The 17,793-nt window shown below is 37.2% G+C and overlaps 1 protein-coding gene across 1 annotated transcript in view; it reads left to right on the forward strand.

The window, feature by feature from the left end:
• Nucleotides 1–2,344: 2,344 nt before the first annotated feature.
• LOC126240685 (alpha-(1,3)-fucosyltransferase 10-like) overlaps nt 2,345–17,793 on the forward strand; it is a 60,580-nt gene continuing 45,131 nt past the window's right edge. The window contains exons 1-4 of the mRNA XM_049947944.1: nt 2,345–2,795; nt 2,874–2,952; nt 8,293–8,420; nt 15,622–15,844. Coding sequence (XP_049803901.1) covers nt 2,712–2,795; nt 2,874–2,952; nt 8,293–8,420; nt 15,622–15,844 — 514 coding nt within the window. The 5' untranslated portion in view covers nt 2,345–2,711. The remainder of the gene's footprint in view (nt 2,796–2,873; nt 2,953–8,292; nt 8,421–15,621; nt 15,845–17,793) is intronic.

Below are 17,793 nucleotides of genomic sequence, written 5' to 3' on the forward strand. Positions count from 1 at the left end.
AAGGGATCACCAATCTAGTACTGGAGGGTAGGGTGGAGGGTAAAAATCATAGAGGGAGACCAAGAGATGAATACACTAAGCAGATTCAGAAGGATGTAGGCTGCAGTAGGTACTGGGAGATGAAGAAGCTGGCACAGGATAGAGTAGCATGGAGAGTTGCATCAAACCAGTCTCAGGACTGAAGACCACAACAACAACAACAACAACAACAACAACAACCTGACTGTAGGGCCTAGTTTCTTTAATAAATGCTGGTGTAGTTCTGAGTCAAATGCGTTTTTGGTAGTCAAGAAGTTCTGCATCCATCTTATTGTCTTGATTCATGGCTTCTGGGATGCCGTGTGAGAAGAGTGTAAGATGGGTTTCACATGACCATTGTTTACAGAATGCACACTGTTGTTGTGGAAGCACTAATTCTGTTTGGGGTAAGTCATTATATTTGAGCTCAGAATATGTTATAAGATTCTATGACAGGTAGACATCAATAATATTGTACATACAGCAGTTTTGTGGATCAGTTCTGCTATGATTAACAAAGAGGCTAATTCAGCCACAAATTGTGGGGGATTTCGTTCAATTTTAGTGATTTCTTTTGTTTCTTGATGCTTCTTCTTCTTATGTTGCATATCCATTAATGGATGTTTGTGATCACATTTGCCCAGTCTTGATCAAGTCCCCCGCATTTCTTATTCCTGTCCGCTGTCTGACGTTGTGGAGCCATGACATCTTCTTCCTACCAATTCCTCTCTTGCCTTCAGTCTTCCCCTCAATTATTAGCTGCACAAAGCGATACCTTTTGTTTCGTGTTACATGACCTAAGTAAACTGTTTCCTTATATGTGATTATTATTGGCAGTTCTTAGTCTCTTTTTACTATTCTCAAGATCTCTTCATTTGTTTTCCTTGCTGTCCATGGAATTTTAAGGGTTCTTCAATATAACCACATCTCGAATGCTTCCAACTTGTTCATAGTGTTTACTTTCAGCATCCAGCTTTCCATGCCATACAAAAGCAATGACCACATATAGCTCTTCATAAATCTTACTCTAAGATTAAGCTCAGTGTCAGTGCTTGTAAAAATTTTGTTAAATTTCATGAATGCTCTGTGGGCTTTCTCTGTTTTGTATATGATTTCCATGTCGGATGACCAATTTTCGCATAACCACATATGTAAGTAGTTGAATCTATACTCCCTTTCTGTGGGTTGGCTCTTATGCATTAGTTCCACATTGTAATATTCGTTTGAATTGTGAGTGACTCATCAATTTTGTCTTTTTGGTGTTGATACTTAGGCACATATTATTGATGCTACTGACACTACTATCTAAATCATACATCTTTGCAGTAGTGTGAAAATCAAACTGTGTCATTACTCCTGGATCTTCTTCTAAAGATTTGAAAATGGAGTCCAGCATTTCTACTCTTGCTTTGTTGCCCTCAGCTTAGGGTTCCTGTGTCATGGCACCAACTTTTGTGCAGCTGCCAGTCTTAATATATGACCAGAATTTCTTTAATTTTTGCGAGATCTTTCAGTTGACAAATTTCTGTTAACACCTCTCAATAGCCCTGTGCTTTGTTCTACATCTATTGTGAAGTAGTAGCAGTTTCATTACGCGATTCTTTACCACAGAGACTGTACACCATTTATGGTCTTTCTTGTCAACAACCGTTCCACTAGTTACAAGTCTTGCTATCCAGTGCTTATTCAACCATTCTTGTAAACACGAGTCTCATGTAGCCCACAGCTAAATGATTAACGTTCCTCCTAGATACATGTCACTGCAGCCTCCTAACTAGTTTACGGTACATGTAAATCTTGTTTTCGTTTCCCCTTTATATTTTGTTGATAATCATTGTTTCTGCAACTGTATCGTAGTCACTGGTACTTATTTCAATGTGGACATCCTCAAAGAGGTAAGTGTATTTGCCGCCAATATATCCAATATACTATCGTTTTGAATGGGCTTCCGAGCTATGTGTAAAAAATAGTTTTCGCAGAAAGTGTTTGCGTAAGTATAGTTTCGCGTGTTGTCTTGTCACACCTGCCACTTCCAACACTGTAATTATCCCAATCCCTTATTGGAAGACCGAAGTCTGCTCTAAGTATCATTTCTCTATCTTTGTGCTTGGTTTAATGTTTTCTTAATATCTTTCATTGCTACGCTAATGTGTTTTAACAAGCGTCCCAACCCATAACGTACAAACCAACTGTTCACCGCAAAGTCGCAAACTACGCAGACGACACTTGTCACATGTCCTTGTTTTGCAGTGAACAAGTGAAATGTCTGACGATCTATCCAGGGTAGCCAACAAGTGATCATGAGGATGGGCATTTTATTTTATTAGACAAGTTTTTAAAGAGTTGTGTGAGGGAGAAACTGCCTTTCTGTTGCTTCCTTGCTGTATTCTCATTGTTTGCAGTGGCAATACGCGTATTAAAGGAGAGTCTTGCGACAGCGAACTCTACTCTTTTTAAGAGGGCGTTGTTTACAACGTCGTAAACTCAGTTACGAGTCCTTAAGGAAGCAGAAGTTCGAAGCAAACGTGGATATGAATTGTCATATCCTGTTGATAACTTCTAATGGGTTTCTCAGAGAAGATTGTACGTCAGGCCAGTGTAATGTAGACGCGCCCTGGAGCTGACAGAAGACATTTGTTAAGCAATGGGCAGTAAATGAAAATAAGGAGCGTTTATCGTTCCAGTAGTTAGTGATGATCCGGTTAAAATACGCTGTGATTTTCTATCTTTGTTTTATACTACTAATATTTTTAACAGCTTTACAGTTATTCTTGGTGGTGCGTCACCCTACTTAATTCGATGTCGCATTCTGCGTGTAATTTCTTGCAGAGAGTGATCTTGTGGTTTTTGCCTAGGGTTTTCACGACGTACGGAAGTCCACTGAGAAAGAATATGTTCAATTGGACAACAGCGTACCGAGGATCAGTCTGCATGGTAGGATGTGTTCATGAAATAATAGTATATTCTTTTCTAAATATCATGCAACTTTCGAATTAAATCCGATTGCTTTCGAGTCAAAGTCAGCAGCAGAAATAGAACGCAGTCCTGTATGTATTTCCTTTCATTCGCCCTCCAGATGACAGATTTTGCCTCATGACAGTCTTTAGATCACAGCCTAAACACTGTTGTATAATTAGTCAAGTTTCCATATACGTAGAACATGTTTATCTCTTTAATTATATTCTTTCATTGGACAGACAACTGTACATAGATCTGACTACTGAAAAATGTTTTCAAATATATCTCGTGAAAATGAATTTTGATTGCAGTTCAAGGAAAAAGAGCTGTTAACATCATGATCTGCCTTGTCAGATGAGTAACATGAATTATGGATGTATTGATGACAGTTGCTTTTGCAATATATGGAGGAAAGCTGATGGCAGTTTCACTTAGAATTGATTATTTTTAAGTAAGCTATTCTTCAAGTCTGTACTAGAGGATTTCCTGCCTCACAACCAAAATGGCCAATTCACATTGACAAAGACTTTTAAACTTGTTAAAGCACTACATGCACCATAATAAATATTCTGCAAACTAGTCTGAAGTGGGTAGCAGAGACTACTTAGCATGGTACCATGTGTTGTTTACATGTAACACACAAAGTGTACTAAACATACAACTAAGCTCCTCGATAGACTTGTTTAATGTTTAGATCAGTTGACTGTATTGGTAATTGTCAAAGAAAAATCATTACCAATTTCATTATCTTATCTATAATGGGCTAAGAATACCATGGTTGTTTTCATAAATATCATTGAGGAGAAAAAACTGCAACCGGCCACACCTTTTGGTGGATATTGTAAAGCATAAAGAAAACCCATTTCTCAAGTAAGTAAAGTGTAAAGATCCTATATATAATGTAAAAGCTTTCCTGAACAAGAAAATTGTGGATATTCTGTTATAAGACCAACCAGAATAATGTGGAATTTGTAAAAATAAAGCATTCATCAAAAAGTGTGGCTGATTACTGACTTTTGCAGTTCAGTATTGCCAGTTTGCTGTAAGAATGGAGCATCTAATAAGATAGAGGCCTTTGTTCTTTTTTAATTTCTTGAGAGTTCCAATTCCTAGGTTTGGTAGTAGCTTGTTAAAGATCTTTGCAACAGAATGCCTAACAGTATGCTGAAACCTTCAGGAGGGATGTCCAGTTTCCCCATATAATAAAAGAGCTCTTGTTACAGACCGTTGCCAGTTTACAGTAGCCCATATCTATCTGTAGTAGCTCTATACAGTCTCTGTTGCACAATAGAATTTGTTTCAATGACCAGATTCAGATGATTGAAACTGGATGCTTGACAACTTTTATCAGTTGTTATATTAAAGAAATTCTACTCTGCAAGTGGGACTGTGTAGGCTCCTACTGCATACATTTCTTCTAACTTTCCTACCTCAAAAGAACATTTATTTTTCTTTATACGATTTACTTTAGTTAAAATGTTTGTATCTAGTTTTTTATTTTGTGAATACGAAATGCGTGGAATTTAAAAAATGCATTGAATGAATCAGAATCTTTATTTCCCTTTCAGTATTTTTTCACGCACTTCACTTTGTCAAAGTTAAGTATGAAGTTAAGTTTTATACAAGAATCAGTCACATACAGGGTCACATAAGGAAATAGTTTATTTAGAAACAGAAAGTTTTTTCTTTATCATTTAAGAATAACATACACAGTAATGACAAGCTTATTGTGTGCTGCTTTGCTGTAAGGCCTGCTCAGATTTTTTTCTTTCTGTAATCAAATTTTTACATTATTCACTAATTGTAACACGTAAACTTTTCACGCTAATTAAGGCCATAGAAGCATGGACTTTTCTGAATGTACTTCCACTACTGCAAGTAGTTCCACCCATCACTTTTACTTCTTAAAGTCCACACTTCCATGATCATTGGCACTAGCGCAATGTAGGTTCTTGGGACAGGGTTTCATTCAGTGGTTGCCAACCTCGGTTACCTTCTCTCCATGTGGAGAGTATGTTGTTTACCCTGGGTGGCAGTGTGATGACTTACGGTTGAATGCCTTGTGAAATCTTCGTTGGTCTTCTTGGATATTGCTGCTGCAGTGTCGTCAAAGGTGCGCCAGATTGACTAACTCCTTATTGCTGCTTTGGGATAGAATTCCTTAATATCTGACATCCATTACCTGCTGCATCTTCATAGTGTGCAGTCCCACAATGTGTGTTCTGGTGTGTCCATACTGTTATAACGTCAAGTTTAACACATATATTTCAGAACGACACAACACATATAAGTCACAGAGTAAGTTGACAAGCAAGACATGTGTACAAGTTAGGATTCGAATGAGCACTGAGTCTCAGTCTAGCGGCCGCTGCTCGGCTGGCCGCTTAGGTGGCGCAGCTGCTGCATGGCTGGCAGACAGCGCCACACGTAGAGGACGCGCTTAATTGCGTGGCGGCGCTTTGAATGATCGGCGAGTCACAACACATACTACTGCAGGCGCAGCTATAATTCATCTGTCTTCTGGTTTTGTACAGATATGTGGCATAAGAGCTGTGGTCAGTCAGGTAATGTATTAACCCACTCAAAGGGCTAAGAAATCTCATTTTGAATCTCTCCCTAATGTTAGGGAGAAAAATATGTATCTCTCATTGCCTTTTTCAAATTGACCTCAGTTCCAAGCATCCTTCATACCTCAATTTGATTACCTTTCTTTAACCAGTAGAAGGCTCCCTTTTTCCTAACTTCCAAGTCCAATGGTCATATTCCTAGAATTACTAACAAATCAACTATTCTCACTACTGAGGCTGGCTTCACTAACTGCAGCCTGTGAGCCAAAATGCTTGCACCATATCCTAAGACTGTTGCTAATATAGACTGGTGGTATGGTTGTCTTCAAGGGAAGCCGAAATTACCTATTTACAATGGTTATAATTTTATTCATCAGATTTGTACCTTTCCTATCTGCTTCCTGTACATGATGTGCAAAGTTACAATTTTTGTCCAGAAATACCCCAGTATATCTCATTACTGCATTCCTCCTAATTGTTAAATCATTTAATTTTATGTTAGGGTTTCTTATTAGGTTCCCATTCAGCAGGAGGTATCTGGTTTTGTGAGGTGCTAGTGAAAAGTTAACACTTAGACATCAGCCCTCAAGGTTGTGGAGGGCTGCATTACATTTGTCTTCTGTAATTCTTCTGGGGTTACCACTTCCAATGAACAGCACGTCATCTGCAAATGCCACCAGTCCCCATATGTTTCCACTTCATATAACTTCTGTAATAAGGGCCCCAGTGCTACATCCCAAAACTTCAGACCACACCCTGACCCTTGCAGACAACATTTCATTATTGTCTTCATTATTTTCTTTCCTGGTCATGTTAAAGCAGCATTTGGTGTGTGGCAATAATCTTTCAGGCAGTTATACAGTGCTTCTGGTCACTCCAAATCCGTAAGGTGACCAAAGAAATACAGCCACCATAGGTTATCGAAAGTGTCAGCAATATCAGTCATCATTGCTGGAGCGTACGTAGAATGAATATCTGTCGCTAGCGAGATCACCTTATTAATTGTGTCTTCAGTTGGCTTGCCTTCTCTAAACCCATACTGGCGAGGGCTCACTCTGTGTAGCAGTCTTTGATCTTGTTGTTATTTGCACAATAGTTTTTCATATCTTGCTGAGAACGTTCAAAAGACAACTGGTCTGTAGGATTTGAGTATAATTTGATCCTTTTCTTGCCTTTTACTAATTATTACCACTTCAGTGTTTTTCCACGAAGCAGGGACCCTTCCTTGCAAGAGAGTAACTATCTAATTGATAATATAAGGTTTGTCTACTTGGGCAGGAATCCTGACCGGTCCTGGAGATTTTTCTTTTTCAATCTTAAAATTATTTACGTAATTTCTTCTTGTGCAAAGGGGTACACAAGTTTATTGTTTGTACATTCTTCCCGTAACATTTCCCATAACATATGCTGATCATCTGTCTTGCCTCCTTTTCCATCATCGGCAAGTAGCATAGGAATAATAGAGGAAATAGAGAAAATGTAAAGAAAAACAGCACTATTTGTTACAGGTTAATTTAGCAAATGCAACAGCACCACAAAATGCTCGGCCAGTGAAAGTGGGAGGTGCTGCAAGAGAGTTGTGCTGCATCACATTTTGCTTTACGCCAAAGTTCCAATAGCATAAATTTGCGGAAAGATCGAAAAGTGTATTGCTTCTTATTGTGTGTATCTCGTGGGAATATCATAAAGGTAAAATTAGAGAGATCAGAGCTCACTTAGAGACTTACCAGCAATCGTTTTCCTGAAAATCGCTCATGACTGGAACAAGAAAAGAAGGAAGTGTTAAGTGAGGAAACTGCAAATCCCAAAATCTTTGGACTTAAAAATAAGAATGCCTTATTAACCAGTTCGTCCATAATTTGTCAGAATATTTGGCCTCAGGAGTTTAATGGTCATAAAAGCAACATAACATTCCCAGGTATAGACAGCTGGTAACGTTATGATAAATTAGGACAGTTAGGTATATGCTTAATATTAAGTGTTAGATAAACAGCAGCTGATCAGTGTAAAATAAAGAGCAATGGATTTTTTTCAAAAGAAGCTACTTTTTGTAAAAAAGTCACGTAATTGTCTGTCTGAGCAGATTAGCACTTGTTGTAATAGATCGTTTGTATCTTTACCGAAGTAGCCTACAGTGACTGTCTGGCTCTTAATGTATAACTTGACTTGTTCCACATTCTTGAAGGCTCTTTTTCATGATGGGCTTACAGAACATGATATGTAAATGAATGAACGAGCTATAAAATTACACTGAAGAGGTGGAATGGCTGGCTGCTATTTACCTCAAGGAAGCAAATTCTTAGTACTGATTAGACATATTGAAAAGTGAAAAATCTGTTCCTAGTATTTGGAAGTGTTAAGTTTGTTTCTCAGGGTGGAAAGCAGGAGACATTGTGGAAGCTTGAAAGGGAGGAGGTGAGGTGGGGAGGGGGGAGGGGTGAGGGTAGGTCACTCAGACCTCCCAGGGTGATAGCGACAACATTTTGAAAATTGAATCACGTAACATCCTTAAGCTACTGCATTCACAGACATTACATGAAAGGGAAAAGAAAGCTTTTGTATGCTATTACCTTTTTTTTTTTTTCCAGATTCATCGCTGTAATACATTAACGAATGAACATGAAGTCAGATTTATTTCTGTTAAGTGTCCTTTTTAATGCTTTTGTTTTTCTTACCTGATTCTAAGTTGACCCCACAGTATAGTGTATTCATACTGTCAATAACTGAGAAGTGCAAATATTAATTTCAGATGTTAAAGATCCGATTGTACTCTGGTGGACACCATTCACCGGAGACTTAGGATCTGTTAAACAGTGTGGAAACAAACGATGCTTCTTCACACAAGACAGGAGGTTTCAGAACCATCCATTAACAAAGGTATATGTTGTTTTGTTTTGACTCATTTATTGGGTTTGTCATCCTTGAAGTTTCTTCATGCTCCGTGTAGTAGTTTCATGTATGTACTGTCTTTGTATTTGTTCATAGCATATTCATACTGAGTATATAAGAATTTTTGTCAAAATTTATGAGTGTATTCATAAGTACTGTTGAACTTGTGTATACAAAGTTAGTTTCTTTCTGTCTCACATAATTTTCAGCATAATAAAAGCTGCATCGTTTCTTTCCGTGTCAGGTTTGTGTCTCACAATAAACATGCTATCCTATGTTGTAGTACACTATATTGTAGTTGTGCTCACACTTGTCTGCATAATAGAATATGCTGTAAGTTGTCCCTGCCGTTTACTCATTATCAGTAATAAATAATAAACTGAGACATCAGTAGATGAGATTCTTTTATTTTTTGTTCTGTTTCTACAATAAATGTTAGCTGTTCACTGTATTTGTAATTTGTGTGTGTTATTGAGTTATCTCTCTTCTTTAAAAAAAAAAAAAATTAACGGATGCAGATTAGAATATTAGTGGAGTTCCACCTCTCTCTCAGAATGGAATATGGCATTAAGAACTTCAGAAGGGATTTTGAAAGTTGGATCACATGACATCCCCATGTCATGCCATTCAAGGATACATACACACACACAAAAAAAGAAGAATTAGGTATTGTGCTTCTATTTATTTCATCATTTCATCACAGTAGTTTTTATAACACAGACAGTAGGGATGCTTTTTTAGAATACAGCGTAGCAAATTGATCCGTGCAGGTGATTGTGAAACTCTAGGAAATGAAGTTAAAATAAATTACCAGAAAGTTCAGTATATAGCAAATAAAACAAGGCTCTTGGGCATATACCTAAATGAAACTAAACCACATTTCCTCATAGTGAATAAATTGGGTTGCAAGGAAGATGAAGCATATGGCTCCAGGCTAAGTAACTACAAACTCATAAATTTGTTCTGTAGAAAAATGCTGAAATTTGGTGCAGTAGGCATTTATAGTACAAATGATACAGCATGTGATAGAGTCAAATAGTTCAACAATCTTGAGTACTGAAATGGTAATTGAGGTTGCAGCTAAGGAAAAACAGCCCGACTATATCATCCCTCTAGAGGTCACCTTGAAGCACCACTGAAGAATTTGTCGAGAGGACTTACTGGGGGAAAAAATTCAGTGTCTAAAGGAAGTTTTGTTTGTTGGATACATCAATGGAGTCTCATTACAAACTAGCATTAGTTATTCACATTATGACAACTCACTAATGTTATAACTATAACCCCATAAACACCAGACCTACAAGAATTAACAATAGATATGCAGACATCAACTGAGCACATTCTCACAAACCATAACAGAGGAGGACATACAGGTAACCACCTGTGAAAACTGCATATCTCATGTAGACCCATCCCCAACATGCCAAAATATGTTTTTCCATTGTTTTTATGACAATTATTATTCTGGTGCTTGCCTATAAAATACAAAATTGGCAAATGAACATAATAGTGTAAAAAAATTTATGTAATTGAAACTACACCCAGAATTTTGTGACAGTGGTAATTAATTTACCTCCATTAAAAATGGTTGTTGTTGTGATCTTCAGTCCTGAGACTGGTTTGATGCAGCTCTCCATGCTACTCTATCCTGTGCAAGCTTCTTCATCTCCCAGTACCTACTACAACCTACATCCTTCTGAACCTGCTTAGTGTATTCATCTCTTGGTCTCCCTCTATGATTTTTACCCTCCACGCTGCCCTCCAATACTAAATTGGTGATCCCTTGATGCCTCAGAACATGTCCTATCAACTGATCCCTTCTTCTGGTCAAGTTGTGCCAAAAACTTCTCTTCTCCCCAATCCTATTCAATATTTCCTCATTAGTTATGTGATCTACCCATCTAATCTTCAGTATTCTTCTGTAGCACCACATTTCGAAAGCTTCTATTCTCTTTTGGCCAAACTATTTATCGTCCATGTTTCACTTCCATACATGGCTACACTCCATACAAATACTTTCAGAAATAAACTTCCTGGCACTTAAATCTATACTCGATGTTAACAAATTTCTCTTCTTCAGAAACGCTTTCCTTGCCTTTGCCAGTCTACATTTTATATCTTCTCTACTTCAACCATCATCAGTTATTTTGCTCCCCAAATAGCAAAACTCCTTTACTACTTTATGTGTCTCATTTCCTAATCTAATTCCCTCAGCATCACTCGGCTTAATTCGACTACATTCCATTATCCTCGTTTTGCTTTTGTTTATGTTCATCTTATATCCTCCTTTCAAGACACTATCCATTCCGTTCAACTGCTCTTCCAAGTCCTTTGCTGTCTCTGACAGAATTACAATGTCATCAACGAACCTCAAAGTTTTTATTTCTTCTCCATGGATTTTAATACCTACTCCGAATTTTTCTTTTGTTTCCTTTTCTGCTTGCTCAATATACAGATTGAATAACATCGGGGAGAGACTACAAACCTGTCTCACTTCCTTCAACCACTGCTTCCCTTTCATGTCCCTCGACTCTTATAACTGCCATCTGGTTTCTGTACAAATTGTAAATAGCCTTTCGCTCCCTGTATTTTACCCCTGCCACCTTCAGAATTTGAAAGACTATTCCAGTCAACATTGTCAAAAGCTATCTCTAAGTCTACAAATGCTAGAAACGTAGGTTTGCCCTTCCTTAATCTAGCTTCAAAGATAAGTCGTAGGGTCAGTATTGCCTCACGTGTTCCAACATTTCTACGGAATCCAAATTGATCTTCCCCTAGGTCGGCTTCTACTAGTGTTTCCATTCGTCTGTAAAGAATTCACGTTAAGTATTTTGCAGCTGTGACTTATTAAACTGATAGTTCGGTAGTTTTCACATCTGTCAACACCTGCTTTCTTTGGGATTGGAATTATTATATTCTTCTTGAAGTCTGAGGGTATTTCGCCTGTTTCATACACCTTGCTCACCAGATGGTAGAGTTTTGTCAGGACTGGCTCTCCCAAGGCTGTCAGTAGTTCCAATGGAATGTTGTCTACTCCGGGGGCCTTGTTTCGACTCAGGTCTTTCAGTGCTCTGTCAAACTCTTCACGCAGTATCGTATCTCCCATTTCATCTTCATCTACATCCTCTTCCATTTCCATAATATTGTCCTGAAGTACATCGCCCTTGTATAGACCCTCTATATACTCCTTCCACCTTTCTGCTTTCCCTTCTTTGCATAGAACTGGGTTTCTATCTGCGCTCTTGATGTTCATACAAGTGGTTCTGTTATCTCCAAAGGTCTCTTTAATTTTCCTGTAGGCAGTATCTATCTTACCCCTAGTGAGATAAGCCTCTACATCCTTACATTTGTCCTCTAGCCATCCCTGCTTAGCCATTTTGCACTTCCTGTCGATCTAATTTTTGAGACGTTTGTATTCCTTTTTGCCTGCTTAATTTACTGGATTTTTATATTTTCTCCTTTCATCAATTAAATTCAATATTTCTTCTGTTACCCAAGGATTTCTACTAGCCCTTGTCTTTTTACCTACTTGATCCTCTGCTGCCTTCTCTACTTCATCCCTCAAAGCTACCCATTCTTCTTCTACTGTATTTCTTTCCCCCATTCCTGCCATTTGTTCCCTTACACTCTCCCTGAAACTCTGTACAACCTCTGGTTCTTTCAGTTTATCCATTTCCCATCTCCTTAAATTCCCAACTTTTTGCAGTTTCTTCAGTTTTAATCTACAGGTCATAACCAATAGATTGTGGTCAGGGTCCACATCTGCCCCTGGAAATGTCTTACAATTTAAAACCTGGTTCCTAAATCTCTGTCTTACCATTATATAATCTATCTGAAACCTGTCAGTATCTCCAGGCTTCTTCCATGTATACAGCCTTCTTTTATGATTCTTGAACTAAGTGTTAGCTATGATTAAGTTATGCTCTGTGCAAAATTCTACCAGGCGGCTTCCTCTTTCTTTTCTTAGTCCCAATCCATATTCACCTACTACGTTTCCTTCTCTCCCTTTTCCTACTACCTAATTCCAGTCACCCATGACTATTAAATTTTCATCACCCTTCACTATCTGAATAATTTCTATTATTTCATCATACATATTTTCAATTTCTTCGTCATCTGCATAGCTAGTTGGCATATAAACTTGTACTACTGTAGTAGGTGTGGGCTTCGTATCTATCTTGGCCACAATAATGCATTCACTATGCTGTTTATAGTAGCTTACCCGCATTCCTATTTTCCTATTCATTATTAAACCTACTCTTGCATTAAAAATACATTTGAAATTATTCAACTTTTTAAAAAGGAAATATTGAAAAGTGTAAATCACTTTTTAAGTAGTTGTGACAGCCATTCATAAACAAAATAAAATTATTTATGATTTAATTGATAATACTTTAGGTCACTAACAACCGTTGTTATAATTTTAAAACGGTTAAAACAAAATGAAACCGTATCGGCAGGTAGGTAGGACTCCACAGACAACAGCTGCATGGCAATCCAGCACACTACTGGCTGGGCTACTTCACTTATCTGCTGCCTAACTATTTATGACCATATATGAGTTATGTTTAAAACTTCCCCCCCCCCCCCCCCCCCTCCCTGGATAGTACACTTTAAGACTTACATGAGTGGACATCCTTGAGGCATACTAGTAAACTGCAAAGCCTCATCCCGAACTGAATTTCTGAGATCAGAAGGTTCCCTAGTCAGTCCTTCTAATAATGTCAACACTTCTTTTGCTCTCCCAAATTGTAACTAACTATTGACATTGATGCATGTTCCTTCACATGTCTCATTCCATTTAATTCTTGTTTTCCTTATAGACTACCCTGGTTTCTTATGATTTATCATTCAGCTACTGCATTCTGCTTTTCTGTCATTGCTGTTTTATCTCTTTTTGATCACCATTCTGCTTTCCGATTGTGGTTATTTTCCTGTATGTCCAGCTGGCACTAAAACTCCTCTGTGTTTTAATATTGATCTTATATATTCGTAAATTTCTTCAGCACTTCCTTCTAATGATTCATCCAATATCCTCCCTATTCTGGTAGCAAATAAAGTTCCTATACATTCATCTTGGAAGTTATTGTTATAATGTTTATTTTCATCCTTCCAGTATGCTTCATTTTTATAGCAGCATTATTATTTTTCCTTAGTGTTTTCAACAGCCAGAAAGTTTCATTTTTTATTATGTATCAGTCAGATTAACTTTGGGCTCCTGTATAAGCCCTTCATCAGCCACACTGAAGGTACTTTTTTGTCTAATTACGATGTAGTCTTATTATAGATCTGTTATTTGGTTACCTGCCATTCTATTGCCAAGAATGTTTATGAATATTTTTGTGTTAATGTGTTGTTGGGTTTTAGATCAAATACCTGATAAATTTCAATCAGTTGTTCTTCATCATGATTAGTACTGCTTCTCTGCATTTTCCTGCTATCCTATGAGTCCCTGATTTCTACTCTTGCATTCATGTCTCTCATAATAATTATTTTCTTCCTTCCTGGAATTTTTCCATGATCTTTCAGAGAGTTGTCCACAAAGCATATTTCTCCTGGTCATTTGTACTCTTCGTGGATGCATATACTCTAATAATCACATTTTCCCTGGCAAATGGTTTCACTTCAGCAAGAATAGTATTTTTCCTGATAAATTCCCAGTTTGTGATTATTTTCTTCCGTATTTTCTTGTATCATAATGGGTACTCCTGCTCTGGCCTGTACAGCTTTGGATATTGGACTCAAAATGTGTTTGTAACTACCAAAGCATCCATTTTGAATGTGTCAAATTCTATGGGTAACACATTCAGTTTAGCAGAAATATCTTGCACATTTCAACATTCAGATGTCAGTTTCCTTTCTCCATTGTCAGTCTGTCACCCAAAAGTTCTCTTTTTCCAATCATATTGTTAAGCTTTTTAGAATTTCATTATTTATGTCCTCCAATCTGGAGGACTGGTTTAATTTATTCTCAAGATTTTTTTCCTATCACATTTGATGACCCAATCTAAAACTTCAAGGTAACACTGCTAGTTTTGGTCCAGCTAGGGTATTTGTTATCCCTCATACCTACCACATTTGGCAGACATTCTCCGTCTGCCACCTCCAGAGGCATCTGCTGGGAGGCTAGCAACTCCACACAGGATAATGTGTAATCAGTTTTTAATAAAAAAAAGAAACTGATAATTTATGATCTTTATTTTTATGTAATGTATGCATTTGTTTTTTACTAATAAGTTAATTAGTACAGCCTTGTATCTCAATATGTATCTGTGAACGAAAGCCATGACAATGTCTGAAATAGATGAATAAATAAATAAATAAATAAACAAACAAATAAATGCAACATGAATGCAGGTGAGAGTCCTGGCTAATAGTTCAAAAATAGATGGAAAGGTTTGACTCCTATTTTTTCTTTTATTAATGTTAATATTTGCATTTGTTCCTCCATAGTTTCTAGTTTAGTGAAGTTTATATTGCATTTAAAAAAAGTACCCTATTGCTACCTCCAATCATTAAACTGGATAATATTAGAATATTACTCATTCTTGAAACTGCCCTCTTCAAGCAAACAGCAACCACAGCCACTGGCTGAGGTTTCTGGTTTTCATGACAGAGAAAGAATGTACCATCTTCAAAAGCTCATAATATATATTTAAAAAAGTGAGTTCATTGGTATGCGTGGACACCTTATCTGTAAACATTACCTGCATAAATTAGCTATGTATCATGCACATTTTTACAGTCCGATGACTCAGTGGTCAAGCCATGGGTCTCTCATTTAAGAGGAGTGAGGTTCAAATCTTTGTCCTGTCATCCAGATTAATGATTTTTTATTTTAATAAATTGTTAATGATCAGTTCATTGTTGTATATAATGCAAAACAGTAATGTCAGACTTTCGAATGCTCACTTGCATGAAGTGTGTCTTAATACAAAGATTGGAGGGCCTTTCCTTTCCCTTCGGGACCTGTACTTCCTGCCTTAGCTTACTGTGTTTCCTATCTTTCCATTTCTCTTAATGAAGCTATTTTTGAAAATTTTTAAACTGGGTGTCTGTCAGTCCTCACTTAGTGATCTCTCTTTCAGCAGCTTGCATCTAGAACATTCTTTTTCTATTCCTGCATTCCTAGTATTCATTCTTTATTTACTTTAATTTTAATTACTATTTTTGTTGTTTTTTTCTCCAGGCATTTGTTTTCTACGGTTCCCGTTTTGATATGTTTGATCTTCCGTTACCACGTAATTGGGAGGAATACAGTTGGGCTTTATTTCACGAAGAATCTCCAAAAAATATTCCTGCTTTTTCACATTCAAAGGCACTTTCACTATTTAATATTACTGCCACATTTAGCAGGCACAGTCACTTTCCTTTGACTTTTCAGTACTTAAAAGATTTGGATGTCTTGACTGGTAAGTTATATAAAGTCATAATTTTCTTGTATGAATTTGTTATATCTGTAATTGATGTCAGTATTAGATTTTTTAACTTTGATTGTAAAGAGAAGATAGTTATTGAATGACATGAATGACTGTAAGGAAAATAAATAATGGAAGGACTAAAGGCAACAACTTACCAAGTAACTGACTGCTGAGCTTCATATATGCACATAAATGAGGCTTCCGTGACCACTTTCAGTTTGAATAAAAACCTTCCATTCTTTATATTATACCAAGGACTTTCCATTACCAAATTTGTAAAGAAAATACATTATTGAAATGACATGTTTCTTTTATTAATTTATTGTGTTTCATAGATCCCATCATGAAGAAGAAACTTTAGGTACACTGAAAGAGTCAAGTTTCACATTAACTTAGTGAAGCAGTTTTGAGAAAATGTGTTAATATACATCTACATCAATACTCTGCAAACCACTGTGAGGTGCATGGCCGAGGATACGTCCCATTGTACCAGTTACTAAGATTTCTTCCCGTCTGTGGGAAAAATGATTGTTTGAATACCTCTATGCAGGCAGTAATCCGCATTATCTCGATGTGAACGATACATAGGGGACTGTAGTATATTCCTACAGTCGTCATTTAAAGCTGGTTTCTGAAACTTCATTAATAGACTTTCTCGTGATAGTTTACATCTGCCATGAAGAACCCTGCAGTTCAGCTCCTTTAGTATCTCTGTGACACTCTCCCATTCATTGAACAAACCAGTGACCATTCATGCCGCCCTTCTCTGCATCTGTTCAATATCCCCTGTTAGTTCTATTTGGTATGGGTTCCACACACTTGAGCAATATTCTAGAACCAGTTGAACAAGTGATTTGTAAGCTGATCCTTTGTTGACTGATTGCACTTCTCCAGTATTCTACCAATAAACTGGAGTGTACCACCTGCTTTATCCATGACTGAGCCTATGTGATCATTCCATTTTGTATCCCTGAAAAGTGCCACATACAGGCATTTGTATGAGTTGGCTGATACCAGCAGTGTCTCATTGATATTATAGTCATAGGATATTATGTTTTTTCATTTTGCTAAGTGCACAATTTTACATTTCTGATCATTTAAAGAAAGTTCCCAATCCTAGCCCCACTTTGAAATGTTAATAGGATCGGGCTGAATATTTATGCAGCCACTTTCATTAATGAGTGAATAATCATTAAATGTTTCTAAAATACCAGTGCTTACTCAAGCTAAATCCATAACAGTAAAGTGAACAGGGGTGTTGGTACTTCGAAAAAGGCTGCTGCTTCCTCGATTCTGTTAAGTAGCTGCTTTTTGTCCCCTATTGCTAGCTTAATATCTGCACGGCCACAATGGTTTTCATCATAGAACAACACTTCCCTCTGTTCTATAAGCAGAAGACGCCCTTGTACACAAACAGTGTCACTCCCAGCAAAGCTAACAAAGATCACCAATCTTTGAATCTAGGTAACAGTAATTTATAGAGGACATATGTTTTAATTTGTTCTGAATCTATAAAGATTCTCAGTTTTTTGCTTTGTGTCAGATGGGAGTTTGTTGAAGACTTTCAATCAGAATACGGAACAACAATCTCCACCCAGAACAAAGAGATGAAGCCTCCATGGAAATTATTTATGTGCTTTGTACTGTGGTTGTGTAAATTACAGTGTAACTGAAACTGATTCTTATTATCAGCAAGAAATTTTGACAGTGTTACTAAAACAATTGCACATGACTGAAACTGTCCCATAGGTAACTAAAAAGTTAGTAACAATATTATGAGAAGGAAAGTTGCTACTCACCACATAGCGGAGATGCTGAGTCGCAGATAGGCAGTTGTGCCTATCTGCGACTCAGAATCTGCGCTATATGGTGAGTAGCAACTTTCCTTCTCATAACATTGTTACCTTCCATCCTGGATTTTCCATTGTTTGAAAAAAGTT

The sequence above is a fragment of the Schistocerca nitens genome, chromosome 1 (assembly GCF_023898315.1).
Source record: "Schistocerca nitens isolate TAMUIC-IGC-003100 chromosome 1, iqSchNite1.1, whole genome shotgun sequence".
NCBI classification, from domain to species: domain Eukaryota; kingdom Metazoa; phylum Arthropoda; class Insecta; order Orthoptera; family Acrididae; genus Schistocerca; species Schistocerca nitens.